At 26.9% G+C, this 17,617-nt stretch overlaps 2 protein-coding genes across 2 annotated transcripts; both read right to left on the minus strand.

Annotated features, from left to right (window-relative positions):
* Nucleotides 1–641: 641 nt before the first annotated feature.
* On the minus strand, nucleotides 642–2,006 carry LOC126898149 (uncharacterized). Its single transcript, XM_050672096.1, has 2 exons — nucleotides 1,991–2,006; nucleotides 642–1,927 (listed from the first exon to the last, which is right to left on the minus strand). Exons 1-2 carry the CDS (start codon nucleotides 2,004–2,006, stop codon nucleotides 642–644), a joined length of 1,302 nt encoding a protein of 433 aa, XP_050528053.1.
* Nucleotides 2,007–4,243: 2,237 nt separating this feature from the next.
* LOC126898150 (uncharacterized) lies at nucleotides 4,244–15,654 on the minus strand. The gene is made up of 3 exons (XM_050672097.1): nucleotides 15,624–15,654; nucleotides 15,505–15,559; nucleotides 4,244–5,028 (listed from the first exon to the last, which is right to left on the minus strand). The coding sequence occupies exons 1-3, from the start codon at nucleotides 15,627–15,629 to the stop codon at nucleotides 4,244–4,246; spliced, it is 846 nt and encodes a 281-aa protein (XP_050528054.1). The 5' UTR covers nucleotides 15,630–15,654.
* Between the last annotated feature and the right edge of the window lie 1,963 nt (nucleotides 15,655–17,617).

Raw genomic sequence — 17,617 nt, forward strand, 5'->3', positions numbered from 1 at the left:
AGGTAAAGGGTTAACTTTATAAAAAAAATATATCAAATAATAGGTAAAGACATTATGCATCTATAAAAAAAAAATTATATTTATTTTGTCATTTTTGAAAAAGTTATGGCAGTTTTAAGTAAAAAAAAATTGAAAAAATTTCGAAAATTAGCGATTTTTAAATTTGTAATTTTTTTGGAACAATGGAAATTTTTTCAATTTTTGAGGGTAATGTCTTCGATTAGATGCGATTTGTGATCTTTTGACGTATCGTTGAAAGAAATCGGTTCGATGAGAGCTAATAGACGCCCATTAAAGCTTTAGTTAATTTAATTTAAAAATATTGTTAATAGCTAATATAATTATATGAAGAGTGAATGTGTCAAACGTTCTATGCGCCAAAAACATATTTGTTCAGAAAACACAAAAAACAATGATAACATGGGCATGTCTCACATATCGAACACCATCTATGAATGCAATTTTGTACAAGTAAAAATTTTAATTGACATTTGAAACACATACAAGATTGTGGCTTTTGGCACATAGAACATAAATCAGAAATAAAACAATTTTTCACTTTTTTGGTACATAGAACGTTTGACACATTCACTTTTATATTATATATTATATAATACAAATAATGACATCACAATAGAAAATTAATTAGAACAGCCATTTTTAGTAGCATAGTTGATTATATTAGTATAGCCCTTTAGAGTAGCTTCATAAATAGTACCACTACTCCATGGACAATTATTTTCATGAGCATATTTTAAGCTACGAAATTGACCATTTTCAGCAGCAAGTCTTGTTGTGCCTTCGTCCCACAGACATCCATTTTCATGGGCATATATTAGGCAGTATAAATAGCCATTCGCAGCAGCTGCACTCTTTGTTCCTTCATCCCAATTACATCCATTTTCATGTGCAAATATCAAACAAAAAGAATTATTACACGCTACAGCTTCCCTTATTGTGCCTTCGTCCCACGGACACCCATTTTCATAGGCATATATTAAGCAATGTAAATGTCCATTTGCTGCCGCCCCTCTCATAATCCCTTCAACCCAATCACATCCATGTTTACGGGCATACATTAGGCAATCTAAATTACCATGAACAGCTGCTGTAACTATTGTATCATCATCCCAATTACATTTCTTTGTATGAGCATATATCAAGCAGTCTAAACAACCACTAGATGCAGCAGCTCTAGTCGTACCCACATCCCAAATACATCCATTTTTGTGGGCGTACATTAAACATTCGGTACAACCACTTTCTGCAGCAGCTCTAGTCGTACCCACATCCCAAATACATCCATTTTCGTGGGCGTACATTAAACATTTGATACAACCACTTGTTGCAGCAGCTCTAGTCGTACCCACATCCCAAATACATCCATTTTCGTGGGCATACATTAAACATTCGATACAACCACTTGCTGCAGCAGCTTGAGTTGTGCCTTCATCCCATTGGCAACCATTTTTATGTACATATTTTAAACAGTCAATACAACCACTTGTTGCAGCAGCTTTCGTTGTACCTTCATCCCATTGGCAACCATTTTTATGTAAATATTTTAAACAATCAATATAACCACTTGCAGCAGCAGCTTGAGTTGAGCCTTCACCAAACATACATCCATTTTCATGAACAAATTTTAAAATTTCTAGATTGCCCCTTAAAATAGCACTTCTTACGACATCGAATTGATTCCATTTACAGCCATTTATATAAGCATATTTTAAGCATTCTAAACTGCCATATTTCACAGCTGCTTTTGTTGTACGTTCATTCCATGGACATTTATTTTTATGTAAATATTTTAAAATGTTTAAATTACCTCTTGCGGCAGCTTGAATAGTTGTATGTTCATTCCATGGACATCCATTTTCATGTGCATATTTTAAGCATTGTAAATTACCTACAAAAGCCGCTATTTCTGTTGTGTTTTCATCCCATGGACATCCATTTTGATGTAAATATTTTAAAATGTTTAGATTACCTTTCATGGAGGCCATATAAGTCGTATTTTCATCCCATGGACATCCATTTTCATGAGCATACTTTNTCATGAGACTCATTTAGGAGTAAATAAAACCAAATTAAAAGCAAGGCAGCATTGTTATTGGCCAGGTATTAATTCTGATATAGAAAACTTTGTTTTAAGTTGTAGCATTTGTCAAAAATTTTCTACTAATAATAGTAAAGAGCCATTGATACAACATAATGTCCCAAATATACCATTTGTAAAATTAGGGGTGGATATAGCAGAATGGTCTGGGAAAAAATATTTTATTCTTGTGGACTATTATTCTAAATGGTTGGAAATAATACCCATTAAAAGTGCTAATAGTTCAACATTAATAAAATGTTGTAAAGAAATTTTTACAAGATTTGGCATACCATCAGAAGTAATAGCAGATAATATGCCGTTCGATAGCTATGAATTTAGAGTATTTAGTCAGGAGTATAAATTTAAAATAACAACATCTAGTCCATATTATCCCCGTAGTAATGGTTTAGCTGAAAAATTTGTAGGCATTGCCAAAAAATTAATTAAAAAATCAGAGGTGGAGAAAAAAGATTTACAATTATTTCTACTTTATTATAGAAACTCACCGGTGTCAGGTTGTAAGTACTCGCCGTCACAATTTTTAATGTCTAGATTACTAAATACAAAACTCCCAGTAAAAGAGGTATTACTAAAACCAAAGGTAATAAATGCAAAATATGAATTAAAGATTAAAAAAATTAAAGAAAAGGAGTATTATGATGAAAGAACAAAGATTAGGAAAAAATTTAAAGTAGGAGAAAAAGTGCTGGTTAGAGATATAAAAAGATCTGAATGGGTAAGAGGAGTAATTGTAGGATTGTTAAAAACTCCAAGATCATTTCTAGTAAACATAAATGGTGTAGTATATAGGAGAAATTCATTTCATTTGAAAAAGTTTATTGAGAGAACTACTTAAAGTTATGTTATTGTAATCTATAAAATTGTTACAGAATTTGTATTATGAAATGTATTTTATTATTTTATATATATATATATTTGTATTTGAATATGCTATATTTTAATTGTCTGTTACTCTTTATATTATCATAATCTTAAGGAAGGAGATGTTGTGTTATCACGTAGTGTTATCTAACTGATTTGTCACAACTAACCTGTACCACTTTCATGTGTAAAATAAACTCACATATAAAACACATGTATTATATGTCAATTAATATTATATAATTTTTGTTTTTAACATTGTTCTAATATCGTCACTAAGAGAAGACGAAACANGAAAAAATATTTTATTCTTGTGGACTATTATTCTAAATGGTTGGAAATAATACCCATTAAAAGTGCTAATAGTTCAACATTAATAAAATGTTGTAAAGAAATTTTTACAAGATTTGGCATACCATCAGAAGTAATAGCAGATAATATGCCGTTCGATAGCTATGAATTTAGAGTATTTAGTCAGGAGTATAAATTTAAAATAACAACATCTAGTCCATATTATCCCCGTAGTAATGGTTTAGCTGAAAAATTTGTAGGCATTGCCAAAAAATTAATTAAAAAATCAGAGGTGGAGAAAAAAGATTTACAATTATTTCTACTTTATTATAGAAACTCACCGGTGTCAGGTTGTAAGTACTCGCCGTCACAATTTTTAATGTCTAGATTACTAAATACAAAACTCCCAGTAAAAGAGGTATTACTAAAACCAAAGGTAATAAATGCAAAATATGAATTAAAGATTAAAAAAATTAAAGAAAAGGAGTATTATGATGAAAGAACAAAGATTAGGAAAAAATTTAAAGTAGGAGAAAAAGTGCTGGTTAGAGATATAAAAAGATCTGAATGGGTAAGAGGAGTAATTGTAGGATTGTTAAAAACTCCAAGATCATTTCTAGTAAACATAAATGGTGTAGTATATAGGAGAAATTCATTTCATTTGAAAAAGTTTATTGAGAGAACTACTTAAAGTTATGTTATTGTAATCTATAAAATTGTTACAGAATTTGTATTATGAAATGTATTTTATTATTTTATATATATATATATTTGTATTTGAATATGCTATATTTTAATTGTCTGTTACTCTTTATATTATCATAATCTTAAGGAAGGAGATGTTGTGTTATCACGTAGTGTTATCTAACTGATTTGTCACAACTAACCTGTACCACTTTCATGTGTAAAATAAACTCACATATAAAACACATGTATTATATGTCAATTAATATTATATAATTTTTGTTTTTAACATTGTTCTAATATCGTCACTAAGAGAAGACGAAACAATTTTAAGCATTTTAATTTACCATTAGAAGCAGCTTCTTTTGTTAAGTTTTCATCCCACGGACATCCATTTTTATGTGCATACTTTAAAATTTTTAATTTACCTCTTTTCGCAGCCACAGTAGTTGTATCTTCATCCCATTTACAACCATTTTCATGAGCATATTTTAAGAATTTAAAATAACCATTATAAGTAGCTATTTGCGCTGTACTTTCATCCCACGGACATTTATTTTCGTGTAAATATTTTAAAATTTCTAGATTACCTCTCACGGCAGCCGTATTAGTTGTGAGTATATTCAATTTATATCCATTTTCGTGAATATATTTTAATATTTCTAGATTATCCTTTAAAATTGCATTGTTTGCAATATCGATTATATTCCACTTGCAGCCATTTTCATACGCGTATTTTAAGCATTCTAAACTACCATAATTTGCAGCTGCTTCTGTTGTACTTTCATCCCACGGACATTTATTTTCGTGAGCATATTTTAAACATTTTAAATGTCCATTAGCAGCAGCAGCTCTTGTTGTATCTTCGTTCCATTCACATCCATTTTCATGAGCGTATTGTAAACATTCCAAATTACCTTTTGCCGCAGCTACAATAGTCGTATCTTCATCCCATTTACATTCATTTTCATATGCATATTTTAAAAGTTCTAAGTTTCCATTTTCAGCAGCTTTTCTCGTCGTACCTTTTTCAAATTGGCACATTCGTTTGTCATCCAAATTTTGAATTGCTAAATAAGGACAGTTTTTAATCAATTTTCGATATGTTTAATTTTATCTATATTAGGTTAAAATAAGAGACAGTTAAAATACAGTTTTTATTTTTCATGTAATTGAAAAATTAAAATTGCAATTTTAGGTAAAGCCCAAATTATGATTTTTGATGTCATTAAATTTACTGTTATAATGCCCTCTTTTTTACTAATTATAAATATTTTGTATGGGTATATTGATATTAAAAACAACCCAGTACAGGGGGGTCGCGGCACAGTGGTGATGTGGCATTGTTGGATCAAGTATAATAATATCTGACAGTGATTAAAATCACTATAAAAAGAAAACGCTTCGATGCAAATCTTTAGATAGTGTTTAATTTTAAAAAATTGATGGATTATTCCATAAGCTACATAATCTGCNCGCTTCGATGCAAATCTTTAGATAGTGTTTAATTTTAAAAAATTGGTGGATTATTCCAAAAGCTTCATAAACTGCTAGTTCCTTATTAATATCCTGATTAAGATAAAGTATGTCGAATGAAAAAGGGATTATTAAAAAATATTATTTCTCATAAAAAAATAATGTTGATCCATACACTTTTCAATATGTCATAGCATTATAAAGTTAAAAATATAAAAAATAAAATCGAGAATTTTCACACGAAAATAGCATTTGGTAGGCATTTTCGCCGTGAAGACAAGTCCAGAGGTCAACTTTTTTTTTTTAAATTAAAGTATAATACATAAGCTTTAATTTAATATATATATAAAAGTGTCAGACCTTCTGGAACATTTTCAAAAGTTAAGTTGAAAAAATTAATTTTTTGTGAAAAAGTTGTCCTTTTAAATCCTGTGGGCAGATAAAGGGTCACATATAAAAAAAAAATATACCAAATGAAAGGTAATGATATCATGCATCTATATAAAAAAAAATTATATTGATATGTTCATTTTTGAAAAAGTTATAGCAATTTTAAGTAAAAAAAATTGAAAAAATTTTGAAAATTAACGATTTTTAAATTTGTAATTTTTTTGGAGATTTCCCCCATTTACGGGGAACGAGGGAATTTTTTTCAATTTTTGAGGGTAATGTCTTCGACTAGATATGATTTGTGATCTTTTGACGTATCATTGAAAGAAATCGGTTCGGTGAGAGCTGAGAAAAAGTGGTAACAGACAAAAAAAAAAAAAAAAACACATCTTAGTCAAACCAATACCTTCTCAGCTTCGCATCGAAGCTAAAATAAAGGATAGATCTAATAATCTTTAATCAATTATAAATCGAGAAATAAATAATATTTAACAAAATTTTAAAATATTGTTTTACTACTCATTTATTAAAAAGGCTATTAACTATAAGATATATTGACTGATAATAATGACGTTAACTAATTTCACAAATGAATCATTAAACATAACTGCTATCCAAAACAATAATAATAGACTGGATACACATCTTGTTAAGAAACCTTTTCATCTTATAATAAATAAGAAGTTAGAATAACTGAATACATTTCTTGTCATTCAATGAAGCGTTAATTCTTATATATCACTTGTGTGATCTTAAAATGTAACTTACTGGTTTTCCAAAAACTTTTAATAGTTTAAAGTCTTCCATTAAAAATTTATCTATAGAGCTCAATATACTTAAGAGTAATAATGAAAAACTATTGTCCGACTATGTAAATTTTAAATATAAAGTATTATTTCTAGAATCACAGTAGTCTTCTTCGAATCTTAGTAAAAATGCCGACATTATCAGTGAAATCCAAGATAGAATGATTCATGTAAATAATTTTATACAACGTTCCCGATTGTGTAAATGAAAACACTAACAATTTAGAAACTCTATTTACCGATATGTTAAACAATTTTTCAATCGAGATTAAAAGAATTGGATCAAAACCTTGTTCTGTACTTATTCAATTTTCCTCTGCATAAATACGTTTACGTTTAATGCATATTATAAATAGTACTAATTTATATCACTCTTTGTAAATTTTGCATTTTTGCCATTATTTAGCTGATTTGTAAAATTAATTATCAATTTTTAGTTGTAAGTTCGTTATTGTAATTGTTCATTTTCAATTGCTCCATGAAGTTTATGTAAATATTACTAACATTTTTTATATAAATTATTAAATTACCAAATATAATCTGGGAAAACTGATAAATTGACTTATGTTAATATTTATAAAACAAAGTCATTGCATTTAAACTCCCTGTTTGCAACTATTTTAAATTTATAAAATAAAAATACATCCAAATCTTATTTTCTTCCTTTTCCTTAATCCCAACTACTTAAGGTCGGCCACCCTTAGCCTAAACTTCCACTTGACATGATAATGTTATAATGTATAAATTTGTCTATCACAAAGTCTCGGGCACATCCAACTAAAATATTTAAAAGTCAAATTGTAAAACAAGTAAAATCTTATAATGATTAAAACTTAACTTGACTATCAATGATCAAAAATAATCAGCTATAAACAGACATTTCAGAATTAATTTTAAATAAATTATCCATAACATTTATTTTATAGAATAATAATAAATTTGATACATATTTATTTTACTTCGATAACTCTATCTTTTATTATATTATTATTTACTTTCATACTCTTATTATGAAATACATCTAGAAATAAACTTACTCGATACACTTTAGAGTAGTCTTTACACATTGATGTCTTATTTTTGTTACAGTAGATAAAATAATTATTAATAACAGATTTACATCTACTCATTATATCTCAGGTAGATATTATTAATTTTAATCAAAAATATTATTAATATAACAAAATGGTACGCATTTATTAATGGATTTAAATGAATTATTTGAAATATAATCCATTAGGACGCGAACATGTAAAATAATAACAAAATTATCTTAATCACCAACTCTTAATGAAGTTTAATTTATTTTTAAAGCTGTAAAGTTGGACAGACTGTTAAACGTTTTATTAGTTGACGTCTTAGATGAAGATGCAGGGCAAAGTCCGTTATAGAAAAAACACAAGAAACGCAAGCATACAATATTACTCTAACTTCTATTTATGACTGTTGCAGTCATAAATAATAATTTAGAGCTTTATAGTAAACAAAAGTACGATAATTATGTTTATTATTTTTTAAACATGATTATTTATCAGGGGGGGGCCAAAAAAAATTAAATACCAAAAAGTAAAATTAAATAAAGTATTTATTAATAAATAAATAAATATGTATATATATATATATTCATTAGTCATTACTAAATAAAAATTGAAGTCTTCGCGGTTGTTTTGTTGCAAATCTTGTTATTAACTGTCAATGAATTGATTTTTGCTTGCCTTAACTTTTTCACGATGTACACTTAACATACATAAACCATTTAATCGGTCTTCACTTGTCGTGGATCGAAGCCAAGTTTTTACTCTTCGTAATGTACTAAAAGTACGTTCTGCAGTGCAGCTTGTAGCTGGTAAAGATAGGAAAATTTCTAATGCAATTGTAATACCGGGGAAAAATATTTCACTATGTTTTAGTAAATCTATAATGTCCATACTTTGAAAATCTTTTTTTTGCCAATAAACATACCAACTTTCACTTTCAACTAAAAAATTTTCAATTTTATAAAAACTATGAATGATTGTTAAAATTTCAACGTACTCTTCTTTTTCATTTTTTTAAATAATGCTGGATGAAGGTATTGTAATGAAAAAGCAACACTATTACCTTTTTCCAATCTTTCCTTGATAGATTGTATTATTGATTCGAGATATGGTACAAAAACTGATACTCTATAAATAGTCTTCGGAAGTTTCACTTGGATAGTTGTTTCTATGTAACTGTTTTCCGGTAATTCTGGGACAAGTAATAATAAGATCTAAATAATTTGCTATAGATTTAGCGTTAATAAATAATAAATTAAAGCTCTCAATTGCATTTATTCTATCACTTTCAAACATTTCCAATAATGTCTCCATATGTTCCCGAACTTTATAAAGTTCTATTGATTCACCTTGTAAAATATTAGTAACAGGTTCCAAGATAGCGCTGTATTTTGCAATTATAGTCATTGTTATTATAAATAAAAAAATTTGAGGCTGAGGAATATAAATAAAAAGCACCTTGTCTTGTATTAGCATTTGTCATATCATTTATGGATAAAGATTGGAGACTTTGAATTATTGTAATAAAATTTTCAGAAAGTACTCTAATACTTTTATACTTTGAAGACCAACGTGTTTCACAAAATAGTGGTATGTTAGGTATTAGTTTTCTTCGAAGTGTACTTTCACGATAAAATTTAATAATTTCTTTAATTGTGCCTGTAGTATTACGAATAACCATAATTTTGTTTAAGTCATTAATAACTAAATTTAATCGATGGCTAGCACAATGAAAAAATAAAGCTTTGGCATATCTATCCCTAACTAGTCTAGCAACACCACTTTCTTTTCCAGCCATTGTAGCACAGCCATCATAACCTTGTCCACAAAGTTTAGTTAAATCAAGACCACAATTCACCATAAATGATAATATTTGAGTAGCAACCGATTCTGAATCTAATTTATTTAAGGGTAAGAAGCCTAGAAATTCTTCTCGTATTTTAAAAGGATTTGACTGTTTGTCTAAAAATCTAATTACAATTGTCAATTGCTCAACACCAGAAATATCTGCTGTTTCGTCGGCAATGATAGAAAACGCATTTGCGGCATTGGCTTCACACACTATGTTTTCTTTTAATATTTTACTACACAATGTTATTAGTTCATTTTGTGTTCTATGAGATGAATATTTAGCATTTCCTGCACAGCTTAAAAAATGATTTTTTAACATCTCATCGCCTGAATCAACACGAAAATGTAGAAGATCATGAAAATTACCTGAATCTGTTTTTTTCCCTCGCAAAGCAATGTCATGAGTTCCACAAAATACAATGGTTGATACTATGGATTTTAATTTTTTTTCTGTTGGTTTCTATTTCTTTTTGTAGTCCAACATTTACTTGTTCAATCACACTAATTTTTTTATCAGTCATAATATCCATAAAATCTTTAGCTCTAGACATTGATTCAGAATGCCACTTTGAAGATATATGTATTTTAGAAAAGTTATGAAAATCCTTGTACTTAGTAAACGGTTTTATTATAAATTTACCTTGTACACCTCTGTGAATAGATGGCTTAAACAGCACACATACTCTACAAAAAGCTCCTTTCACACCCTCGACTGCTGAATAAGTTAACCATGAACTGTTTTCGTGCAACCAATTGTGCCTAAATGCACAAGTATTTCCTGGTTTCAAATCACTTTTAAAGTTATAATTAGTGTTGGGTACCCAAGGATGACGCAAAAGTTCGAATTTCAAAGAATTGTCAATATTTTCTTGAATTAAATATTTTCCAATATCTTTTTCATCCGTTATCCTATCACTAATAACATTACTTTTTGTATTTATAGCAACCGATATACTTTCAACTTCACACGATTCTGTATTATTTATTTCAATTACTGGAGTTGAGGGTTGATTATCAGAATCACAGAACTTAGGTTTTTTGAAAAAATTTCTGATGTCCATAATAGTATAATATTAGACAATCGACTATATAAATATAATTATGATTTATAAAAATAAAACTTACTATAAAAATACTTATAAATGTATAGTATAGAACGTACTGTATTTAGGCAGCTTTGTTTGCGTGTTTCATTGAAGAAAGCGTGCTGGCAAATAAAACCAGAATAGTCGATCGTCACTCGTCGTTCCATTATGGAATTTCCGTACAAATTGATAAAAACCTCTCAAATATACTAGACAATAGCCGATAGCTATTACGAATAGACAATAATGTAACGGCATATGACGATAAAACCCATTAAGTCAATAAAAATAAATACATTTAGAAATCCGGCTAGATTTTTTTGTTTTATAAATAAAATTTTCAGATTATACAAATTTAAATCAAATTGGTTATAATTTTTAAAAATATATTTCCAAAGTCCAGGGGGGGGCAAACGCCCCCCATGCTCCCCCCTGAGGGCGCCCATGCTCGGAACTCTTGATCAGTTTATAAATTTTGCTTGGACAAACTACAATAAAGCTTTTATTAATTCTTACCAAAATAATTCTCATTTGTTATCAAAAATATAAAATGTTAGAATTATACAAATAAAATACTGCTTGACGGCTAAGAACCGTTTAAACAAGCTTTTAAATTACAGGTTCCGGTTAGGTTCTGGGTCGTGACTATCTGAATATAAAAATTTCTATTCCGGTTCGGGTTCTACAAAAATTTAAAGGTTCCGTTAAAAGAACCGTTTTTTAGGTTCGTTCCAGTCCTTGACTGGGGTTTCAAAATAAATTCCGAAAAAAGTAGCAATCGTTTTCAAAAATATCGTTGAATCAAAGATAGTCTAATAATCAACAATTATCAAATTCCATGATTAACTTAAACTACATATTTAGATATAACATTGGACAAAAAAATATCACTTGAAAAACACATTAATACATAATTATACGAAGAAAAAAAAACAAGTGCGAGGCATGTTGTACCTACTAGATAAACAAAAGAAGTCAACTACTACTAAAAATTAAATTAAATTGATATCAAGCCAATACTAACATACAGCGGTCTGGCATGGGATATTCGAACATTTTATTAACCAGCTGTAAAAGATTAGAAAAAGTCAAAAACAAAACGATCGAAATAAAAATGACTGGACGCTTTAGATAATTAGATAATTACTATTAATAATTAGATAATTTTCTATTTTATTAGTTAGTGACATATACATAATGTTGCCATTCAATAAAATAAAGTTGACACCCTTATAAGATATATTTTGTAACATATAAATGAAGAAATAAATGAAACTAACAAAATCCTGAAGTACTGGTTCAAAATTTGTTTTTGACCAGTTATTTTCATAGTAAGATCATTATCTAATAAATAAGCTAATTTTTACATTAAAACATATTAAATATAGAGTTTTACATGATAACCAATTTATATATTTTGTGCTAAAAATTAAGAAAATTATAACTTAAAAAAACATTACAATATCAATGAGTTTATAATTAATGTTTATCAAAAAACCAAACAATTTTTAAGATTAAAATTATTCAATTTTTATTTAGAATAAAATAATCTAGAGTTTTAAAGTCTTCAAAAAATATATATTTTTAATACAACTTATAATACACTTTCAAAATTAAATTACCATAATTTTATTATAGATTGTACACCCAAAGAAAAAGCTCAATCAATTTTGATAGAGAAATTTTATCAAGGGTTTATGATAATGTTTTATTAATACGAACAAAATAACTATTCTTATAAATAATTATTGATTAAGACAAGAAAAAAATATATCATGTTGATAAATATATTATAGGTTCAATAGTAATGATATATTTATCAAATTGAACAATGAATTTATTATATAGTTCGATGTTTTTCTCTGGGTGTAGTTACTACTTCAATCACGAGGTTGAAATTATTTTATTATTATAAAATACTTATACTACAACAATTTTCAGAAATTTATTTATTTCATTTTTAGCTTCGATGCAAAACTGAGAATGTATTGGTTTTACTATGATAAGATTATTTTTCTCAGCTCTCACCGAACCGATTTCTTTCAAAGATACGTCAAAAGTTCACAAATTGTATGTAGTCGAAGACATTACCTTCAATAATTGGAAAAATTCCCCTCGTTCCCCATAAATGAGGGAAACCTCCAAAAAAATTACAAATTTAAAAATCGCTAATTTTTTCAATTTTTTTTATTTAAACTTTAAATAACTTTCTCAAAAATTAATAAATCAATATAATTTTTGTTTAAATAGATGCTTGATGTCTTCACCTATCATTTGGTATATTTTTTTTATAAATCTGACTATTTACTTGCCACTGGGGAATTTAAAATGATCCCTTCTTCACAAAAAATTTACTTTTTCAACTTATCTTTTAAAAGTGTTCTGGAAAGTCTGACACTTTATTATATATCTTAAATTAAAGCTAATGTAAAGTATTTTATTATGGGGAAAAAAAATTTCGAACTTTATTTTATCTTCATTGTAAAAATAGCTACCAAATACTATTTTTGTGTGAAATTTCTCGAAATTATTTTTAACATTTTTAACTTTAAAATGCTATAACTTTTTAAAAAATATATGGATCAATACGATTTTTTCACAAGAAGTAGTATTTATATACATCTTTCATTCGACATACTTAATCTTAATCAGGATATTAATAAGGAACTAGCAGATCATGTAGCTTATGGAATAATCTACCAACTCATACTCTACATCTACTAAACTCATAGTTAATCAATACCATTATTCATATTTGAAATAATTTTAACCAATTTCTGTGAAACGAGTCACAATAAGTCGTTTGAGTAATCATTTTAATTACTGCTGATACAGGTAAAATGAATTATTATAGTAACATACACATTATGTACACATTAAAGTATTATTAATTTACAATAAAATAAATACTACACTGGTTATGGGGTATCTCTTTGTCTTATACCTTATAATAAAAACACAGTTTTGGATGATCCTAAAGTTGAAAAATTTGAATTTATCAACCAAAAAGTATGTAAAAAACTGTGGTCGTGGACACAACAAAATAAAATTATTGTATCTGTTCTGAAAAATGTTACTATTAATAAATGATTAAAAAAAATAATTCGTCGAAAAACAATTTAGAAATTATTCAGAGTTATACCTATTACTTAAATACTATGGAAATTGTTGAAATAACTAGTTGATAGATTTTGTTTGTTTTTAGTTGAAGTCATTGATAGAATCGATAGTTTCTCCAAAATTGTAGAACTTTTTAATTCTTTACAAATAATAGAAGTAAATATAAGCATTTATAACTTTAAAAATCTTTATAATACGTATGTATGATACATTTAAGCAATACTGTATTTCTACATTACCCCTTGACTGTATTCCGAATGTGTCTGGAGAAGATTGTTCTCAATAATGATAAAAATGATATGGGTGGGATACGAATTCTAATGAAAAATTAGAATGCATAAATAGATTATTAGAATGCAGGAAACTAACAAATTTAAAAAGAAAATATGCTATTTTTAGAATTAATAACTACTGGAAGTGGGATGTCACTTTAAAGGAAAACTTAGCTACGATAACTTAATAACATTACACAATAACAGTGTTTTATAGGAAGCACACATTTTAAAGTGGAAGAAGCTTTTCTCTTCTTGAATAAATAATTATAATTGATAAGTTATTTTTTATGAAAATTACATTAAATATTATATCGAACTTTTATATTATATTATTATATAAATTAAGCATTTTAACTAATTAATAAAAATAGCAAAACTCACTCCCCCTTCTAGTCATTACTTTAAATTGATAATAACTTTAACATACTTGTTCAAAAATTGTTATCGACAGGTCATTTTCTTAATTAAATAATTTTCTATTTTATACGTTAGTTTAATACATATGTTTCCATTTAAAAAAATAAAGTTGATACCCCTATAAGACATAAGGGATGAACATAGAAATTATTTTATAACAAATATATAAAAAAATTAATGAAACTAAGAAAAGCCAAAAAAAAAATTCACATAAAAATTATTTGAAGAGAAATTTGTGGCTAGTGTTAAAAGAATTATATTGTCTACTTAATCAATGGAATATAACTAAGGAATTAAAAAAAAAATCTGTTTTTATTCATATATTTATTCAAAATCATCAATTTTTGGATGATTCTCTCCACTTATAGTATGTGTGGGATATTTGATAAAATTTAAAGAATTATTTATAATTTAAGAATGTCACAAATACATAAAAATACATAGTAATTTTAATACCCTTTCAGTTTCGTAGCTAAAAAAAAAATGTAAGAATCTTTTATTTTAGTTAATGATACCATTTTATTGTAATTCGCATATAAGCGTCTAAGGACATTCGATGTTGAAGCCCTAACAAAATTTAAAATAATAATAATATGTGGTTAAGCAATTTCTTTTATCATTTCAGATATGATGCATTCTAATCTTAAATTGTCCTTAATGGGAACTACTACTTTTAGTTTGATAAAATGATAGAAAACAATTTTTTATTTAAAAACAACCGATTACTCTTTTCAAATTTAAAATTGTTATAACATTTGGATTTAAATTATAAATTCATTATTAATTTGGTTTTCATAATACCGTAGGCAACTTGTTGCCATCGGTATTAATAATTTGTTTAAATATCGGTATTTGTTAACTACATATTATTAAACTTTTTGAAGCATTAATTTTTTTCCTTTATTAAAATTCTAAATTTTCAATAGTTTCCAAGGTAATTAAGGTCTTATCCATAATCAATTATTCTATATAACTAGGAACTTAGCAAATCTGAACAATTTTTGTAAGTATCGCTTTAAAAAAAATACAATAACTAAAATGGATAGATATTAAACTTAATATGCTTAAATAATGTAGAATAGAATTTACCTTCATTAAATATCAAACAGGATATTATTAATAAGATAGTTATTATTTGCCAATTCTATAATAAAAAAAAAATTATCTTAGATATTAATAAATGACTTCAAGTAAAGTGTATTACTCACCTCCATTATTACTGGAAGCGTTAAATTCTGATTAACTAATGGTAATTCTTAATTAAATTGGTATATATATATATATATATATATATACATATACAAACACAGATATAATATTTTTTTTTTATTTTTAAATTTGAAAAGAGCTTTTAAATAAATATTAAAGAAGCATAATTTAAAAAAAATTATTATTTTTAGTCAAACTGACACAGTATCGTGTTTGCCTCAGTCGCACATTACGTTATCAACCTATAGGAAAGTGTATAGGGATCAGAGACAAAAGTGCACACTGGTCAAGTGGTACGGTTTGTCTCTAAGGATGCCTTGGTTCGAGAGTTCTATTCCCGTACCATGCTTCTTATTTTCACACGATTTCCCCTACACTTTCTATGATGGACCTTGTTACTACTCATACACAAGTTAAAAATAATAGCCAAATCGGCATTGGCAAGGACACCTTTTTGATTCAATAAAATAAAAAAAATATTAACACTGATCGCATTTTCATAGTTTGGACTAAATAGAACTTTTACATTTTTTTTAAATATAGAAATTATACACGTATTTTAAAACTATAAATATCATAGTTAGATTAGATTCAAACGAATTTCGATTTAAATATTAAAAAAATATTTGTAAAATCTTTGTATATTTTTAATTTATATTTATATTAATGTTAAAAAAATCTATTCAGTAATTGTACTTTCTGATATTATCATTTTGAATTAATTCATCATACATAACAAATATCATACATACATAGGTGTTTGCCAATTGTTTTTTGAATTGTTTACTTTTTTGCCATTATTTATAAATAATATATTAGTGCATATTTATATAAAATTCTAAAAATCTTTCCTAAAAAACTTGTATTTTTTTTATAAATTAAAAATAAATGAAAAAAAATTAAATAATATTAAATATATTAATTAAAATAAAAATTCACCAATATTTGCTTTTACTATTGTTACGAGTGTAACAAAAAGTAATGTTATACCACGAGCACTATATAAAATATTAATTTAACTTATTAGATAAAGTACGGCTACAATAAATGTATTGACTACGGTATTCAAATGACTGGCGATGTTCTGATTTACAATAGCCGTGTAATATACAAAAAAAAAACCCAGCACAGGGTCGCGGCACAGTAGTGACAAAGCATAATTGGATCAAGTATAATGATATCTGACAGGGATTTAAGTCACTATCATAAAAAACGCTTCGATGCAAATCTTTAGTGTTTAATTTTAAAAAATTGGTGAATTATTCCAAAAGCTACATGATCTGCAATTTCCTTATTTATATCCTGATTTAGATAAAGTATGTCGAATGAAGAAGGGATATAAATACTACTTCTTGTGAAAAAATTGTGTTGATCCATACACTTTTCAATAAGTTATAGCATTATAAAGTTAAAAATGTAAAATACAAAATCGAAAATTTTAACACAAAAATAGCATTCGGTAACCATTTTCACCGTGAAGACAAAATAAAGTCCGAAATTTTTTTTTTTTCATGATAAAGTATATTACATTAGCTTTAATTTAAGATATATATAAAAGTGTCAGACCTTCCGGAACATTTTCAAAAATCAAGTTGAAAAAATTAATTTTTTGTGAAAAAGTTGTCATTTTAAATCCCCCCCTGTAGGCAAGTAAAGGGTCTCATATAAAAAAAAAATGTACCAAATGAAAGGTAATGACATCATGCATCTATATAAAAAAGAATTATATTGATATGTTTATTTTTAAAAAAGTTACGGCAGTTTTTAGTAAAAAAAATTGAAAAAATTTCGAAAATTATCCATTTTTAAATTTGTAATTTTTTTGGAGGTTTCCCCCATTTACGGGAAACGAGGGGATTTTTTTCAATTTTTGAGGGTAATGTCTTCGACTAGATACGATTTGTGATCGTTTGACGTATCATTGAAAGAAATCGGTTCGGTGAGAGCTGAGAGCTGAGAAAAAGTGGTAAAAGACACAAAAAAAAAAAAAAAA

The sequence above is a fragment of the Daktulosphaira vitifoliae genome, unplaced genomic scaffold (assembly GCF_025091365.1).
Source record: "Daktulosphaira vitifoliae isolate Bord-2020 unplaced genomic scaffold, ASM2509136v1 Scaffold_2, whole genome shotgun sequence".
NCBI classification, from domain to species: Eukaryota; Metazoa; Arthropoda; class Insecta; order Hemiptera; family Phylloxeridae; genus Daktulosphaira; species Daktulosphaira vitifoliae.

Bases quoted from the DNA above. Each gene is read 5' to 3' on its own strand.
- LOC126898150 (XM_050672097.1), bottom strand. The intron at 5,029-15,504 runs GTAAATTCTATT...GTCCTTATTTAG, and splicing joins CTGTTTGATATTTAATGAAG to CAATTCAAAATTTGGATGAC.